Here is a 19,230-nt window from a genome sequence, read left to right as displayed (position 1 = left end):
TAATTGCATTTTAATGAATTAACTCAGGTCACCCACTATTGGCACAACACTAGCATGTAAGACAAAGCTTTTTCAGCGAGTTTCTTACACTAGTGGAAATATTATAAGGTGTGCCTGACTCAAATACGGATACATCAGATTGAAACAGTGCTGCTCTCTTAAAAAGGCATTCAGAAAGTATTTTATAATGAGTCAGAGTGTGTGAAATTGTGTAAAAGGCCTCAGGCGTGAACTGGAAAAAGACAACTGCTGCTCTACAGCAGCTCGAGCAAAAGTTCATTTTTTTATACTCAGGATTGAGAACTGCCGGCTTTCATCTTCAGTAGCTAATCAGGGACTGATATCAGGATCAGCTAATCAGGAACAGCAGGTAAATATAGTCATGAGTGGCTATATTTACAGCTTGTGAACTTAAAAATGTTCCCCTCAGTCATGCTGGCGCTGTAGTACACTTACAATACTACATTGTATTTAACCATTATTTGGTGTCATTTGTACCTATCGGCTTCTGAATAATTAAACCTAATTTTCAATCAAGCATCACACTTCCCTAAGCCCTTCTCCAGAAGGACGTTTTGTCACATGAATTGAAAGTCACATCCCCCACCAGTAGGACAGAAGGCGGCATGGCAGCAAGACATGCAGGAAAAGAGGAGGCAGTGGACACCGAAGAGCTCAGGGCTACTTTCAGCAGTGATTTGTTAACCGTACGAATACTTCCAGGTTCTAGATTGATGTTTTCTTTTTCTGAATGCAAATCCTATTATATAGATTGAGTTTGCCATTCATTAGGGTTAAGATTCATTAATCAGAATTATACAGCATGTATGTAGTTGGTGGGAGACACTTCTGCGTATTAACCTTTAATTTAAGACCAGTGGCATCAACAGCGATTCATTTTCTTTCTGCTCTGCTCCCTGCTGCTGTTTTCTGTTTCTCTTTACCGATGGTCTCACTTTTTCATATTTACCCATCCCCCCTCACTTTTCCCTCTATCTTCATCTCTATTTCACTCCCGCTTCTTCTTGCTGTCTCAGTGTAATGTGATCCAGGACCGATGCTGCCAGCCCCAACTGTGGCACTGCAATCTCTGCTCTGCTCTGGTTGCTAGGCAGCCTGTCTGAGACGGGGCTCGGTGATGCACCTCCCTCTTCCCGTCTGTCTCCCTAAAAACTAAAGAGTGAGGGTGGCAGGTTTTGGCTGTCAAGCCACCAGCCAATCTTCTGAGGATCCATCCAAATTTCTCTCTTTTCAGAATGAGCTGCTTCACATCTGCAGTGCAGCACAGTAGTGCTTTGTGAGCCTGGGGGGCTTTGGGGGAAGGGGTTGCAAATTTGTAGAAAACACAAGCTCTTAGCCACAGGACGGCATGGCAGATCTCCACTGTGATGCTGCCCACCTTCTCATGTGATTGTGATGGAAAATGCTGTATGCAGATTTGGTGTCATCACGCCTAGAATGAAACCTGCCATGTGTGGTTAAAACAGTGGGCTGCTGGCGGGTTGCCCAGGTGTGGGATATCAGTAGGGGAGTGAGGTTACTAGGAAGAAGCTGCATGATCTGCTACTTCAAAACCGTTATGAATCACCGCTCTAGTTGTTCCATGTGGCTGTGGGGGACGTTAACTTTGCAATTCAAAATGGCAACATTTTGAGGCCTTTGTTTCTATGATTACTCTGCTTTGCACTCGTAGGCGTCACATGTGCTATATGATATACAAGCCGTGCATATAGATTGCCCACATTTGGCTGGACAGGCCAATCTGCTTCGTGTGTTAAGTAAGAGAGGGGGGCGTGTGATTTACAAGGTTACGTCTGAAATAGGCCAAAAACGAACTGACGAGCCATCAATTAGGATTTTTCATCCAATGCGGTTCGAGTGGTGATTCAGAGCCAGAGCTAAACTTAGGCCGTGGACACAAACACATGATTTTTTTAAAAAAACGGGGTGTTTCCATCTTCAATTCCTTAAAAAATGTAAATAAATCACATCCACAGCATTTGCAGAAGAGAGTCTCATCCAAACCGAAAGGCAAAATACAACCAGAGCACCACAAGATCCACATGTGCTAAAGGCAAAAGCGGAAATACTTCCAAAGTCTCTCATATTTGCTTGCCTGACGCACCACCAACAGCTAATTTCTTCATTTTTGTTTCGGTGTACAGGCAAAGCAAGTCTCTACAAAATCTGTCTTCACAAAGTTGTTTTGGCAACTGCAGGTTTAATTCAGCCTTGGGACAGTGGTGGCTGTGGCTCTGCAGGGTAGATTTATGTTTATGTGCAAACATGGAAAAAGCGGCATTAAGAAAGATTCCTGTTGCCATGTCAACAAAGGTAAATAGTCAGTAAAGACAGTAAGTCAGAGTCAGTAAATAATCTAAATTTGCAGGTGGGCGATACGCACAAATGCAAAGAAAAATCAGCCTAAATCAATCAATCTGTTCATGCTGACATGGTCGTCAAACCAGAGCGCTGCTGACTCTGAGGCTGAAAACTACACTTGTATTAACTGTTTACTGGGCCAGAGCAAAGCACTGCTTACATCAGGGGCTGTGGGTGGAGTTTCGGATACCAGTTTCGACCCAGTGTAGCATTTAATCTGCATAATCCAAGAGAGGACAATTAAAAACTTCTCTCCAGCACTGACTTGAATTTAAAGCAGCAGAGGAGGGAAATGAGCTTACATTACATTCTCCCTGCTGATTGATGGAGGTTGTGAACACTGCCCAATGCACCACAGACAGGAATATTCACAATCGCCATTTAAGGTTGAATTCATAAGCAGCAACTGAATTTCTATGTCTTAATATTGTCAGCTGGCATTTATGTATTCTGCTGAAAACAGCTGAAAGCTTTTGGAAATGCGACTCCGTGTTCCCAATCACCGACTGTTGTCCAGAACAGTGATTATAATTAAAATGGTGATATTAAGACTTCAGTTTGCAGGAAAGACCAAAGAAACTCTGTGACCAGCGCAAATAAACTGTCCCACACTAGTTCAAGCATGTTGTGAAGAGACTATTTAAAATTTAAAACTTAGAGCTGACTCTATTACCAGCCCTGAACCAGCACTGGAACCACTTTGGTCAAAATGGGGAACAAGAGGCTGACAGAATTTATGAATTTACCAACCCTGAATGCCTTTTAATGAAATACACTCCCTCAGTAGCTGTTGCTCATACCAATAAAGACTACTTACCTTATTTGTTCCTGTGTGTGTGTGTGTATTTGCAGAAGTACAGGTACCAGGATGAGGAGACGCCCCCCTTGGAGCACAGTCCGGCACATCTGGCTCCAGGGAAAAGTGCAGAGATGCTTCACATGAGCGACAAGAACCTTGCTGCCATGGAGGCCATACATGGCTACACACCACATACACATATCTCTCCTGTTAAGGTAGGACACGTGCACAGACACGGCTGATCAATATGCAGCATCATTACTGCAGCACAATACTCTCTGTTGTCAACATGCAGGATTGAGCCCAAGAGAAGAGCACAGGGCCTAATGTTTCCACAGCCAGCGGATCACAATGATATACTTACAGTCCTGAATATTCAATGTGACACCAGTGTGATGAACTTGGCTTCACATTCGAAGTAATTGTGACATTGTGGGTGATATAATGTGAGCAGTGGAAAAGAAGAGATCTTAAAAAAAAACCTCAGTTTACACAGTACTAATTACACAAAGTGCATCTGCTGTGGAAACGGATAATTATACGAATACATTTGATAATGAAGGCTCATAAAAATACATAAAACATATTTCAGACTATGTGTTACCAGTAAGCAAACCAGCAATCCTAATTATAAGTATAAAGTCATGGTAACGTATGTAGCTTTCTTCTTATGCTCTATATTTATCATATTAGTTTCACTTAAAACATACAAACACATTATCCATTATAACTTTGTACTTAACACCATAAGTTGTCTGCTTGAGGTCCTAATTTCTCCACATGAGTGCGTTTAATGGGAGTATAATGTAATAATGAGGAAAACATAGGGCCCTTACACCTCTCAGAGTCAACTTTAAACCTGTATGAATATGGATGTCGGGCAATCTGATATCAGTGCTGAGCAGAAAGGCAATCAAAGTGCAAGTGAACACGAGATCCATTTAGGATTGAACACTGGAACCGGAGCCAATAAGGATTCCAACCAGCAAAGTTCAATCAACAACTCCCCCATTTGATGCCGGCGGCAAGCCGCTGTGATGCTACGATGAGACAAAGGTTACAGTCGGAAGTGGAAAGAGTATTCAGCAGCTCTAATGCAGGTTTCAATCACGAGGAGACATTGAGACCGACGGCACAAGAGCGACCAGTCACAGCTGACATCAGGAGGAACATGAGCATCCCGCCTGAAGTGCATTAACAGCTGCCTACTGCAGCTACAAATGTAAAGGTGTAAGCTATGACGGCCACTTAACGATGAGCCGTCTCATATGCCCACATATGTTATTCAACAGCTTTACTGGCTATTAAGACTCCAGAGCTCCTGTGTTTATTTGCTCTGAGGCTGGAGGTGTCTCTATTTCCCACATGAGTGTAGACTGAAGTCCCCAGATATGCCCATTAAAACGCCGTCTTTTAACAAGCAAAGAGGAGAAGCTGAGTTATTGTGCTTTACTGCAGCTGTTTAAAATATACAGCTTCCTCTTCAGTATGAGTTGTAGTGGCTGGGAGAATTCTCCTTAAGGATGCTGAGAGGGTGCAGAGTTTAAGAACACTGTAAAACTGCAACCCTGCGCAGAGGCCTTAAAGTGCACTCACAGTCATCATATGAGGCACTGCAAACAATTGATTAGAAGGCAAAGTGCACACAAATTATTCCAGAGACAGATTTTTAACGAGCATCAACTCAGTATTTCACCTGGCTAACAGACAAATGTGACCGTACATCGAATTCTGTGCAACTACGTTCTCTGCTTTCAGGTTATATGCATGTAAAAATCAGCTTTACGAACAGCAGCCTGAACTTCACAGTGAGCCCGAGGAGACGAGCAATGCTGCTGATGTTAGCCTCTGCTGATGTTAGCCTCTGCTGATGTTAGCCTCTGCTGATGTTAGCTTCTGCTGATGTTAGCCTCTGCTGATGTTAGCTTCTGCTGATGTTAGCCTCTGCTGATGTTAGCTTCTGCTAGGATGTTATTGTTCAGACAAAATGTGGATGTCAGCAGAAATGTGGCGCATGCCAGTCTGTTAAACCAGAGTTTTGGTGATATTTTACACAGATGCACCAACCACATCTGTAAAAACATCTGTTTTCCTTTTTTATTCTTTCTTGTTGGTTTGATTATTGTCATCCAAGGAGCCCCTATTCCCAGCTGATGGGGGAGTCATTAGTCAGGTTTATTAAGGCGATAGGGCCAGAGACCAACTCTTTTCTCTAAATTCAGTCTTCATGAGGTCTATTCAGTGTTTCAGATCATTTATTTGGCTCATCCAGACAGCTGTGGAATGAATCTGTGTAAGAGGGAAACATCATTTAGCACTTCCACATTCTAAAGTATCTAAGATATAATAAAATTTATAATTTGTTTCTGTTGACAAATATCTTGAAAAGTTCACCAACAATAAATGTACTTATAAGCTCCAAATAAGTTTCCAAAGTCTTTCTGGGTTTGTGCCTCTCCGTCTACGATCAGGTGGTGATATGTCCTGTCATTATAATGATCACAATCAGCTTAGTTTATCTTCAGTCACTGTAAATCCTGAGAAAACTTTGTGGCTGCCATAAAATGGCTGCTGTTGCAGATGTGTTGTTCTCTCCAGCTTGAGCTATGTACATGTGACCTGCTTCCACAGATGTGTGTGTTCAGTAGGAAAAAAGAGGCTTGTGAATATCATCCAGAAACAGGGAGGAATGAGGAAATGAGTCAATGTTTTCTTCTTGTTGTTCAGTATTGTTCTTTCCAAATGATTTGTACTGTGGCTCCGACAGCTCAACATGTGCTAATAGAAGAAGAAAATGATTACCAGAAATCATGTTTGTTTATTGTGATTATTTTAACTGGCTTCTTCCACATCTGTGTTGTGTTACATTCTTGCTAATGTGGACGGCTGTAACTGTAATGAGGGGTAGGAAGGTTGCTGGTACAACTCTCAACTTCTCCAATCTCCATGTCAATGTATCCTCAAACCACTGAACCTCACATTGTTGCACAATGTCGCTGTGGATAAAAGTATCTGCCAGAAAATCCTCATAGTGTTATGCAAAGCACACCCAGATCGTGAGTTGGCATTTTTATCATTAGCTATTAATAGGCCCACGTGGACATTATCGCTAAACGTGCCACCTTAGGCCACATCTCACTACCTGGTGCTGACTGCACTTTAAACATAAATGGACTGGAGCCGCTGGGACTGCTGTGCACAGGAGGATGCAGAGGGGGTGTGTGCTGTGGGATCTGCTGTAGGTGAAGAGGGTGCTTACAGAGTCAGGAAATCACTCACAAAGTGTTGGTAGCTCCTGTTAAAACAGCCATGCTAAGCCATCTGATTTAGGCAAAGACCTCTGCACCCGTCTGTCCACATGTGTTTGGTTTGAGTTCAGTTTCTCCCACAGCAGGTTAACTGAGTCTCAGCTAATTACCTGTAAACTGCTTGTTCATATTTGGTTGTAATTGTGCCATTTTGAAAACAATCCATTGCTATATTTGCCTTTTTAGGCATTACGGCTGCAGTGTTTGTTGAGCCTTCTGCTGCCACTGCAGGAACAAAAATACAGGCTACATATATATCATTCATCTGCTTTGTGTCACGTTGGCATAAAAGTGAGAGCGCAGTCAGTGTCTCTGTTCATTTATTCTCATAAGGCCTTATAAATAGATAATTGTTGTTTTCATCTGACTGTTTCTGACAATTAAACGCTATTAAGTAGCTGGGCTATGTGGAATTAAAAGTTCTACTGTTCGTCATTTTGATGGAGAGAAAGTTTAGGGCAACATCTGGGTCAAACTGGGATTTAGGGAGCACTGATTTCCATTGGCGGAGCACTTATTTTTCATGTTCCAGATAAAAAAATCTATTCAGTGTGCAGCCATTATTCCACAACATTTAGAAAATATAAAGTCCCAAATACAAACAGAAACACATGCTGAGATACCTTAATACATTAACAGCAGATGTTTACGGTTACAATGAAACGTGTTAACCAGTTAATAACCAGTTAATAAATCTATAATTCCTGTGTTTCTGTGTGTGGTTTGATATGACTAACATGGTTTCCTGCTTTCCTCTCCTTGCTCCTATGCTCTTAAACTGCCGTGTGTTGTGCTTTCAGGGCTCCTGCAGATTGGTTTCCTGGTCATTTAATCTAACGGCACATGACATGTACACTGCAGTTGATCTTGATAATACAGGCGGTGGGCAGTCTGCTGTTTTTTGCATCTAAATCTGTCAGCAGGAGGCAAAGACTTCAGTCAAGGACCTTCACTTGGCATCGAAAGCAGAGGCTTTGTAAATATGCAGAGGATGCAAGGTCCCTGACATGACAGCAACGTAACATCTTTACACAGCCACCAACCCTGCAGCACAAAGTTCATTTTGCTGGATGGCTGTTTGCACATCAGTCAGTCCTATTTGCATAACATGACTTTATACCTTTAGGTACCTCCATAATATTCATGTTTATCTAGTTTATCTTGGTCTCTCTCAATCTCTGACGTTGTTTGCCTGAATTATAGCACAATAATGAGTCATTTATTTGTTTTCTGTTCACAATGTACTTATTTTACTTCCAGCGGAGCGCTGTTCATTTCATCTATTTGGTGACTATACTGTATTATCAGCCGTGTCTAAATCTAAAGCATTGCATTATCTATATGTTGATAAATCTGACACAACGAATGAAAAACAAGTTTCAACAGTTTTGACTGTGAAGAGAATCATGAGATCTCGAAACTTCCTCTTTTTTTTTGCCTTTTTTTACCAAAAGCACTTGTTTTATGAGGAATATGTGATCTAAATCTTCATATTATCTCCTCAGACAAATAGTGTGTTATACCTCTATAAAAACTTAAATTGTAAAGCTCGACTGCATCTGAGAGAACTGTCCCCCATTAGTCCCGTGGACACCTGGATTCCCACAAATTAAATTCAGGAGCACAAGACAGAGAACCAAAGTTATGTGGCATAAAAACACAGTCTTATAAAAAGCTACAGGCAGCATGTGAGGCGGTGGAAAGAAATAAGATTGTTTTTAAGACAAGAAAAACTCTTTTGTGAGGATATTTTCTCCCTCACATGAAAGGGATGTTGATGTTGTTCACGATGTTTGGGGAACCAGGATTGGCCCTATTTCTATTTCTGGATTACTGCTATTATTCATGAAGTTTGGTGTTTTTCATCAGGGAGAGCTGAATGCATTATGAGGTGAAAAAGGTCTGGACTCACTCAGCTCAAAGTGAATTGCCTGCATCATGTAACATAAGTGGTTTGCATCCTTCAATGGTCTTAAAAACAAATATAGAAAAAAACGTAACTCAATCCTGGCGGATGGATGGAGGACGGCGGATAAACACTCGAAGCCACTTTGCTTTTGTCCCACAGACTTTGAACACAACCAAGCAGAGTTTTGGGTCAATGAAAAATAAAATGTAGGAAAACTGCTTCCAGGGTTAATGAGTCATGCTTTTCTGTGGTGTCGGTAAAGATGGAGATGATTTGTTGCAACTGAACACCGTTTTGAAAGCTATCTGTACAGTTAGCCTCCGACTCTGTGACGTAGATCACAAGAAATGCTTATGTTGTTGCTTCCAACAAGATGGTGGATCCCGACGGCTCTGCCACAAGAGGAAGGAAATGACAAAGATTAGTCATTAGTAATGAAAGCTGACAGAACGATGTAGAATTAATCCCAAGTCAAATCTCTGAGAACGGGTTGGTCCTTCAGGATTGAAGTGGTAACCCTGTAATAAAAAACAGCCTGTTTCATGAGATAGTTAGTGATAAATGATTATTGCATGATTGCTGCAGACTGGTTAACACTAACAGCATTCACGCAGTAGTTAAATCTGAACAGTTTACAGATTCTGCTGATTCAAAACATTTGTATTCAGCAGCGTGGAAACTATTTCAAACTTAAATGCTTGAAGCCACTTTGCAGATTAATTAGGCTGCTGAATAAATCATTGGACAAACTTTCTGAAGGACTCTTTTATCCCACCAATATGTAGTCTTTACGCTCCCTCTGCCACCAGTGCACTACGTGCACGCACCCGGCAGAGTTCATGCAGAAGCTAATCAAAGGAGATAAAGTCCCACTAATGCAGTGATCATTTCCTGCCATTTGTGACGAGTCCCCTGCTGGCTGTACCACTGAGGTCCGCCATCTTGTTTGCAGCCATGCACTCATCCTTATTTCTGTGTTATTACCAAACACATGAGTAACAGATGCTGTTCATCCAGAGGAAAGATGAAGTGGGGTTTTTTTTCTCTTTTTCCTTGCTATTTATTGTTAATTATCACTTGATAATTGAGCTGTTGACATTTATGATGAATATGTTGAGAGTAATATTGTCAGTGATGATGATGAATATGATGATGATGTCATAATGACTACTATCATTCTGCTTGGGTTTTCCACACTTTGTGTTGCTGCTTGCACTTGGACTGCCCCCCCCACGCAGTACCATGAAGACTTCATGGTGTCTTAGTTTTCACATTGATGTTTTATAACACTGCTCCCTTCTTTTTTGAACCTCACAAACCAATTTCCAAAATGATTTTTGTTTCATCTCTAACTAGTTCAATGCTTCTACGCCTCCTGTCCCCACCCAGCCTGCACACCCCCCCCCAGCACCCCTCTCCCTGCTTGTGTTTGGGTGCTAGCAGCAGAACTTTCACCAAAGCTGACTTATAAGCACAACATTGGCCCATTTAAACTCTTCAGCTCCAAGGGAAGTCTTAAAACAGATGGTGTGGCTTAGTGTATTAGAACTAGTTAAAAGCTTTACTTTGCCACAAAGAGTCACGAGCTGCCAGGATAGGAAATGTTTCCAAGGGAGCCTTCGATACAAGGCCATGTCTGTACATGAGAGGAGTGCACAGTTAGTCTGTAAATAGAAAGATCAGCATGCTCTCACCTCCAAGATACTGTACTGGACTCAGAAAACAAAGCTGTCTAAACGTTTAGATTTTAGCATCTTATTTCTAATGGAAGAAACATGTCAAGTGAAAAGGCTGCGCTGCTCCCCTTTCTAAAATTCATTAGGCGCAGGATTTATTTGGAGCAACAGTGCCAGCTGTGCAGAGGGATACATTCAGATTTAACAGGCGTAAACAGTCCTACTGTTTATTGTCTCGGAATCAGTTTTCCATTACCTCATCTATAACCGAGGCAAACAAAACCTCAGCAATCTTTGTTGTCTTTTCAATCTGTTTCATCAATCATCAGGTAAATGTGTGGTTTAGTGCATGAGGTGATGAAAAAGATAATGATAAGGTAGCTCTAAATGTTTGAAGTGATGTTGCAGTAAGTGATATAGCCAGTGAACAGCGATGTACAGTCAGTGTCAGTATCTGGTTACTCCCTTTTACACGGATCTCAATGTGCACCAGCAGCACTCACACCTGAAGGAACAAACTAAAGTGGTACCCACTGTTGCTCTCTCATGCCTATCTGCCCCCCCTGCACATTTACCCCTCTCCCTTCTGTTGTTTTGCAGCCTGTGTTGATGTCTACGGGACACACTCCAATGTACACCTCCGCTGTTTCCACTCTGGTAAGAGCACAGCGATCCATGTTGCTCCGTCAACTTTAAAGCTTGCAGCATCATCATCATCAATCATCATCAACTGTGTGATTTTTACCCTCGTTTTTCGTCCTTTTGTGGCTTCTGTCTCACTTCACAAAGACAGCTGCCCATTCAGTCTGTATTCTCAGATTTATGATGCCTTGGATTTTTTTTGCCCATCATATTCATTCTCAGTGCCATCCGAGTCTCCTTCGTCTTGCAGATTCGTTCAGCTTGTGATGAATGTTTGTCTTAAATTACATAACTGAAACTGAAATGTTTTGAATATCCAATTTCATTCAATTCCACTGTGATTATGTTGCTGTTCACATGTTCTAAAGCCAAGCGGTAGCTCTGCACTTGTGCATTTCTCACAGTTTTCTCAGGCTGTACACACAAAAACCTACCTTCCAATTTGAAAAGTCTCCGGGGTGAAACTAATCCTTACATGTGCCACTGATAAACCTTCAGGTTGCATGGGGTCCGGTGGAAAAATGCCTTCTTTTTGCAGCACAGCCTGAAACCTGTAGGTGTCAGTGTTAGACTGCACTGAGTGACTTTTATAACCTTGAGAAGACGGCGATGTTGCATCAGTAATAACTTTCTGATCAGACAGGTTGCGTTGGCATCATATGCTGCGACTGTGTGTCTGTTGCAAAGCCAAATGTGTTTAATGGCATGCTGTGCCATGCTATCACTTATTTGTAACGACCTGAGGAAGAAAGCATTGATAAATATATTCAAGTTTGAACAGAAAGCAAAGTGGAAGTGCGCTGGAACAGAATTATTTTAAGCAGCGAGAAAGAGAGATCATTACAGTGAGCGGGCCACAGGATCCGGTTTCAGTCTGAACTCTTGCATCATTTCTTGTGTTTGTGCGCTTGGCCTAACTTTGACAGATGCCGTCTAATCGTGCACGCTTATAACTGAACTGCTTTACATATGTGAGAACCTGCCTCCTTCAGCATAGAGTCATCCATAAGAAAACTTCATGCACGTTGCCATCACACACACTGAATTATTTCATTCTGCAGATGTGTGCATTCAATTTTCCACACTGGTTGGGTAAAGTGTGTACTGTCTGCAAGATGCATTGCAGTAATGCCTTTGTGTGTGCCTGACTTCTTTGCAGCCAGCACAGTGCCCGTGTGGATGTCATTGATGTGTAGGCGGTGCCGTCAGTCTGTCTCTTTATTGCTTTAATGGTGTGGGGTTTGCCAGTACCACTCCAGGCCCCATTGATTTATGGGTAGGATTGTCTCTGGAAGCACTGCAAAGGCTTGGCAAGTGAAAGGAGGTCTTTGGGTTATGTACATGATTTAGCAAAGAGTTGCTTTAGCTTTGTATGACATCAGTTCTTTTTAAAACTGGTCATGTAATGCAATTAGAACTTTTGATATTGATCCTCCTCTTGCTCATAAGCTTTAAGTCTGAATAATTACAGTTGATATGACATTATGTGCTGAGTTTTGTTCTTATTTGTCTCAAAGTTCAGAAGAAATAGGTTGAAAATGTCCCACTGTGTGTTATATGTAAAACAAAGATTTCCACACAAGGAATAATTAGAAACCTTTCACCTTTCAATGCAACAGACCTCTGGAAGCGTGGCTTCCCTTTGTGTGCGAGTGTGATACAGTGGGTTCATTAACACAGCAGCCTGCCCAGTAGGCAACATTTTAAACAAACAAATCAATATAGGACTGAACAAAAAGAGATTTGGATCATTTGTGCAAGTACATTGTACTAAAAAAAGACCATCAACATGAGCATTTGGACATTTATAAAACCTGCATTTATCCAGAAGTTGGTAGATGTTTTTATTTATAGAGGAGATAAAGGCATATCAATCGGGTTCTATCTGTGTAACCAAAGCAGTGTCAGGAAGGCCGATAGAAATATTTCACCTGATTTAAACCTCAGAAGAGGCTCAACTCTGCTTTTTAAAAAGCAGGTTGGTATATTTCCTGTTTAAAGACTGCAGTTCTGATGGTGAAGTGAAGCTATTTTATGAACATTATGCTAATACCTTACACTTAACTTCTACTACAACCTCTGTATTTCACACCAAACCTGTCTGTTATTTCTGGTTATTTCTGAAATAGTAAAGCTGTTTTTACAAAGCTTATTGCTAATAAGTTTATTAATAACATCATGTAAACTCCATCATTCACCTGACAAGTCCCAAAATATGTTGGCTGATTAATTTGTCTTCATTTTGATCTAATGTTGAGTAATTAAGAAGTTTGTGTCATTGTGCAGATTGTTGAGTCAGGGAACCTTAATGGAAATCCCTTCCTCAGTCCATGCTTCCTCAGGTTTATCAGCTTCACCTCTCTCTGCAGCCTGGCAGTTAGCTTGAACCAACATTCTCACAATAACTTCATCCAAAATAAAAAAAATGGGGATTTTCTCAGACAACTTGCTTTTAACTCGTTATTCTAACTTTCAGTTGCCTTTTCCGATCAGTTTTGCAGACTGATAACAGAGACATCCATCCATTTTCTATACCCACTTAATCCAGTTCAGGGTCAAAGTCAAAGTCAAATCTATTTGTAGCACATTTCGTGTACAAAACAATTCAAAGTGCTTTACATAAAATAAAAGCATTGCAGCAGGTAGCAGAAAAAGCATTAAAATATGTAAAATAATATAAATAGAAAGAAATAAAATCATTTGAATTAATAAAAACAGGCAACAGTTGAGATAAGTTAACAGATATCCTGCAGATTTCATGCATAGACACATGAGAAAAGAAATGTTTTTAACCTGGATTTAAAAATCTCTACATTTGGTGACAGTTTCATCTCCTTAATTTAGCATCACAGCTAAATGCTGCTTCTCCAGGTTTAGTTTGGACTCTGGACTGGACCAGCTGACCTGAGTCCTTGGATCTAAGAGCTCTGCTGGGGGCTGCAGACTATCCCAGCTGCCATCGGATGACAAACCAGACTAACAATTGACTCTGGGGGTGTTTGTCATTGTGCACAGTTACTTTATTAGATATTCAGTTGTATATGAAAATAGAGACAGAGAGAAGCAAACAGATGTCAACTGCCTGTAAAGCTTCACAGAAGGCAAAATGCAAATCGTTAGCCTAATAGCATAACTGCCCAAGTCATATTTGAATGTCACAGCCAATTTGTATAAAAATACTGGGATATAACTTTCTACCCCATCATTCAGGCCAATATCTGACCAACAGAACGGAATATGTTACCCTGGGCAAAGCAAAATCATACACCCACAACGTCACCTGCGGCGTCCCTCAGGGCTCAGTGCTGGGCCCAACGCTCTATCTGCTTCCCCTGGGTAATATCATCAGCAGGCATGGGGTATCTTATCACTGCTATGCTGATGACACACAGCTCTACCTCAGGACAACCCCCACTTCTCCTGCTTCCCTCTCAACATCCACACTCACCACCTGCCTGGAGGAGATAGAGGTGCGGATGAAACTCAATTTTCTTCAGCAAAACAGCTAAAAAACAGAAGTCAGTTGGCACACCACATCAGGTGGTCTTCCACCATCACCTATATCGCCTTCTCTGGTCAAAACATCCCTCTTTCCACATCCGTCACCAACCTCGGTGTTAAAATGGACCCAAACTCACTTTTGACACCCACATCAAACACCTCTGCAAGACGGCTTTCTATCACCTCTGGACCATCGCCAAACTCCGTCCAGCACTCACCCTGACAGATGCAGAGAAGCTCGTCCACGCCTTTGTCTCCTCCAGACAAAACATTCAGAACAGCGCTGCCAGGATCCTGCTAAGAGTCCGCAAACACGACCACATCACCCCAGTTCTGAAACCATTACACTGGCTCGCCATCCCACTCAGAATTGAGGACAAGCTCTCCCTCCTCACTCATCAGAGCAATGCCCCCAAATACCTAAAAGGACTATTCACCCTCCAGACCTCCTCATGCACCCTCGTGCTCCTCACTATGGGTGATCGGGCCGTTTCCTCTGCAGCTCCGAGGCTGTGGAACACCCTCCCCGACCACCTGAGGGCCCCACAGACTGCAGAGGCTTTGAAACGTGACCTAAAATTCACCTTTTTAAGAAAGCTTACTGCTAAAATATCTTTTATATTGCACTTTGAAATGTTTCAATATAAAGTGCAATACAAATAAAATTCATTATTATTATTAAAGAATTTAAAGACCGTAAATATCAGTGAAAAAACAACAGGCTCCTTAACTCAGTTTGTGATTGGTAGATAGACTTAGGCATCACATTTATTTTTCCCTCCCGATCAGACAACTGTATGAGACGTTTAACTTGCCCAAAGACAGAGTTCATTTGCCCCAGGCAGTGATTACTGTCAAGCCCCGATTCTGCATATTCTGGGTGAAGATCACTGACATGTTAACTTCTCCAGAGGCAGAACTAAACCGTTTTTTTTTCGGGTTTTACAGCTCTCATTGTGAGGAAGCAGGGCCAATATAATGCCAACATTATGTTATCAGTTTCAGGCTACCAGCAACGGCGAATATGTTTCAGCCAGTTGTCTAAAAAAAGTCAGATTAGGACTGTTTGTAATTATGTGAAAGGTATATCCTGTCATCAGGGCTTCTTTTCACTCACATGGTGGATGAGAACCAGCATGCAAAAAGAGTTGATGGAGAACTTAAACCAGCCTCTATATTTCATACTCAGTCTCATGAATATCATGTTTTTTCTTTCCAACCACAAAACTGCATTCTTTTCACAAATCCTCCTCAGACAAGCCCCTTTGAGATGATGTTTGACACTTAGCAAAAAGAAGTGTTTCCAGTACTGTTTCCCCCAGAGTTCTCCATAGATAGCCTTCCTTCTGTGTTCGGTATCTGGCTTCAATCTCCATTTATTTCTAACCTCCTGACTTTTCTTTAATAAATGTTTAAATATATCCCTGCAGCTTTGGTGTAATTACCGTGCAGCCGCAGCTCAGGTCTCTTGGGAAGGAGCAGGGAGCGAGAAAGAGGGAAAAACCATGCACTCGGATAGAGAAGGAGAGAGCGTTTCATGCTAAGTGACGCAGTGCCGGCTGGAGATCCTTGCAGTTGGACGGCTGACAAAATTAGATACCGTGGGTTAAATGGAATGATTTTATTCAACAGAACGAGAGCATCAGCTGACAGGCTCGTCCTTCAGCAAGTCCTTACATAAGGCTTTTCTGCTGTGCAGGCCTGTCAGCATGCTTGTGTGTGCTGTGAATATGTATTTTATAGTTGTCGATCAATCTGTTTTGCAGGACAGCTCTGTTGAAAAGTGAGCTTTTCGCCCAGCCCATTCACTGTGTGCCTTTACAGCCAGGCACCATTAATCATTGAACATTTTTTCAAGGTAAAAATAACCGAACCCATAAACTTTTAAACGTTGACCATCCTACCCATTTTCTGACCACGTCTTTAAAGAGATTTGCTCTTGTTGGTGCCGACCTCACTGGCAGCTGAGCACATGAAGATCTATGCAGGTCTGGGGTTAACATCCCTGCGGTCACATCGAATTATTGAAGCAGCTTTACAATTGTTCTTGGCTTTATCAACTGTTTTTGGAGAATTAAGAAATGGGAATAAAAAACAAACTCGGAAACCTGAAACCAAAACCATGAAGAAGAAAATGATCAGAATCTCAGCACTCGCTGTCAGTCCAGTGGTTGAAATTCCACTGTAAAACTGGAGCTTACGAGCCCCCTGTCCCTCCTCAGTTTCAAATGCTCTCTTGGATGAGTCGGGCCAGTCTGAGCTGCCCGTCCTTCGAAGTTCAGTCAAAGAACAACCCCCCCCCCCCCCCCCCCCCATCACTAGCGCAGACATTATACAGAGAGACAGCTAATTAATTCACCATCAACTTCCCTGCTCGCTCCTCTCTCCCTCAGCAGCAGGGATGGGAGGGGTACGGTACAGTGGCAGCAGAAAATATGAACTGCATTCTCACTGAGGACAGACCAGCAGCAGGGAGGCACCCTCATCGCTGCGCCCAGCCAGAGACCGAAGGAACGAACAGACTTGGATGGGGCATTTCTAAGAAAGGACGTGTGCGTCTCAGATAATTATGAGACTTATCAGCAACAGGTCGTTTTTAATCACTCAGAAACTGCTGGATGAGACGGGGCTTTCTCAAACTAAGTCTGCAGCCACATCTCAGGACGAAGAAGACGCCTAATTGGGATGTGCTCTGTGATTCTGGAGTTTAAATAGTTTCCTATGTCTTAATGCATGTTCTTTTTGGTCATATATTTTATTTAGACGGAGTAGAAGCTCAAAGGCAACGAGCTTATTTGAAGCGGATAACTTTTAAATGAGGCAGCTGGGGCTCTCTGTGGTTTCAGACCAAAAGTTATGGCAGGGCCAAGATCTAATGGCTCCCTTTGCAATCTTACTTTTGTGGTACTTTGTGGAGTTTCGAAAGGCTTCTGAAGTGAACTCTAGCACACTCTTTGTGGTTGTGCACGTTATTTTGGGAGGTCATCAGAGTTTGCTTCACAGCAGTTTAAGTATTGGAACTGAGGCAAAATGTTCATGTCTGTGTGGTATGCCAAAAAGATGGGCTGCCGATTCCTCAACAATGTACGGAAAGCCAAGAAGTATCGACGTCATAAGACGGTAGGCAAGCTTTAAATACATCCAACTGACTTATTTTACCACTTCAGTATATGTTGAATAATCTCATTGTGGTACTGTGACTGTTTTGTTTGGTCTGCGCTGGTAGAGAGCTCAGACCGAGCCTACGGCTGCTGTTTTAAATACAGCCAGTCTGAGTACTTGGGAATAGATGCTAAAACCCTGCTCAAATGGTGTGATTTTTCTTTTAGTATCACTAGTTTATTAATGCATAACCATGGGATTCACTAAGAAGTCAATAATTTAGCAACGTGCATAATGCGGCCTTTAGATTTACTCATCACATCTTGTATTAAACACACACACAATAGCATAAGTAGTTAAATCACCATTCATCCAACTCCACTCCCATAACAGCTAATTACTATAAAACACTCACAGAAGTCTTGTCTGGTTCAGTTTCAGTCTGGTTTATTGTTTATACCTCAGAGAGAAACACACTACAGTTGATTATGGTGTGTTTAAGACAAGGTCACCATCTTGCAAATGGATGGGTTTTACATCTTAAAGGGGAAATACAACATTACAGATTTTTTAATGCAACGTCTGCTTTGTATCCTCTGCCAGATCACACCTACAACGATCCCATCTGATTAGCTTGAAAATGCACATGCAACAGCAGAGAGAGGGAATTGATTTTCAACAGTCAGAATAAAGATTTTGTTTTTAAGAAAATAGCATTTTAGCACCACATAAAATCCTGCAAACGCCTTTTCTTGGTTGTTTTGTTTGTGTGAATTCTGGATCTAAGCTTAGTGTATAAATCTATTAAGGTTTGGGTGTAGAGGAACATCGGTGCTGCCTGTAGAGACATGCCAGAGGACAGCTTGGCTGAATAGGTGGTGCTAAAATATAGGTGGGCAAGTGCAGCCAAATACAATAAATCCTCACAGCCCTGATGTTGAAAGACTTCACAGTGCAGAGAGTGGGAGAGAAGGCTCTGTCAAATTCCCTGCAGGGAAACTGTCTGCACGAGGCTTAGATTTCTGCTGGCTGTACTCATTATTTCTTTCTCCAGATAAGGATGCATTTGACAAAGTGTTCAGCAACACCACACATTGGACACAGCTACGCTTTGAAGCTCTGCACATGTACCGTTATAATCGAACGGAGTGCTGTCAAAGCACTCTGGCATCCTGTGGCACAAGGGTGGCAGCTTTCACGTTATAACAGTGGATATACTTTATCATTATTTCTAATATCAAAGGGAGCTGAAAGCATAGGATTGTGGTAATGTGTAGTGAAGAGGTAATAACTTCTAATATCTAGCTGCAGCTGTGCTTTTCCTTCATCATTACAATTTTTTACTGGGGTCAAAGTTCCTAAAGTACTATAAGCAGTCCAAGGAAGGACATCTAACTAGCACCAGGGCCTTTGGACTGAGAAGAGACAGCAGGGTGAAGCTCTAGGTGCACATTTGCATTTGTGTTGATGCTACTTTGGAAAACACTTCTTATTCTGACATTGTTGCAGGCTATAAACACAGCTCTAAAGCATCGTATTCTGTGATGACGTTGGCAGTTGACAACATGCTGAAGGACATCTGTGGGATGTGCTTGATTGAATAGCAAAATTACACTAAACAAAAGATCTGATCCATGGAGGCGCCGCCTAAAAGTTACAGGAGTTAGAGGATCTTGGTGCTTGATATCTTGTGGAGTGATTTACGTATGCAAGCTTCTGATTCCTTCCTTCTCCCATCATGGAGGATCTTCCAAAACCGTGCACTTTGTGCAGATAAGGAAAGAAGAGGCCTCTGGATGTGCCCCTTATATCCTTGTAGTGAGGAGCTAATTCACGAGGAAGATTCAGTTGAGGGAAGCGAGTAGATACATATGCAAAGCACCCCATGACTCAACCGTTCAAAGCTGTTTG

At 41.9% G+C, this 19,230-nt stretch overlaps 1 protein-coding gene across 5 annotated transcripts in view; it reads left to right on the top strand.

Annotated features, from left to right (window-relative positions):
- The window catches only part of LOC140280434 (disks large homolog 4), a 70,643-nt gene that overhangs the window by 29,930 nt on the left and 21,483 nt on the right, over nt 1-19,230 (top strand). For 3 of the 5 annotated variants that reach the window (XM_072375782.1, XM_072375781.1, XM_072375779.1), the window contains exons 2-3: nt 3,235-3,396; nt 10,675-10,731. In XM_072375782.1, the coding sequence (XP_072231883.1) occupies nt 3,235-3,396; nt 10,675-10,731 (219 nt within the window). Of the gene's footprint in view, nt 1-3,234; nt 3,397-10,674; nt 10,732-17,001; nt 17,338-19,230 lie in introns of those variants that run through there. The other 2 variants (XM_072375780.1, XM_072375783.1) reach the window with 2 other exon arrangements.

Source organism: Leuresthes tenuis, unplaced genomic scaffold (genome assembly GCF_036924035.1).
Source record: "Leuresthes tenuis unplaced genomic scaffold, fLeuTen1.0.hap1 SCAF_21, whole genome shotgun sequence".
Classification (NCBI taxonomy): Eukaryota; Metazoa; Chordata; class Actinopteri; order Atheriniformes; family Atherinopsidae; genus Leuresthes; species Leuresthes tenuis.
This window is presented reverse-complemented; position numbering and strand designations above follow the sequence as displayed.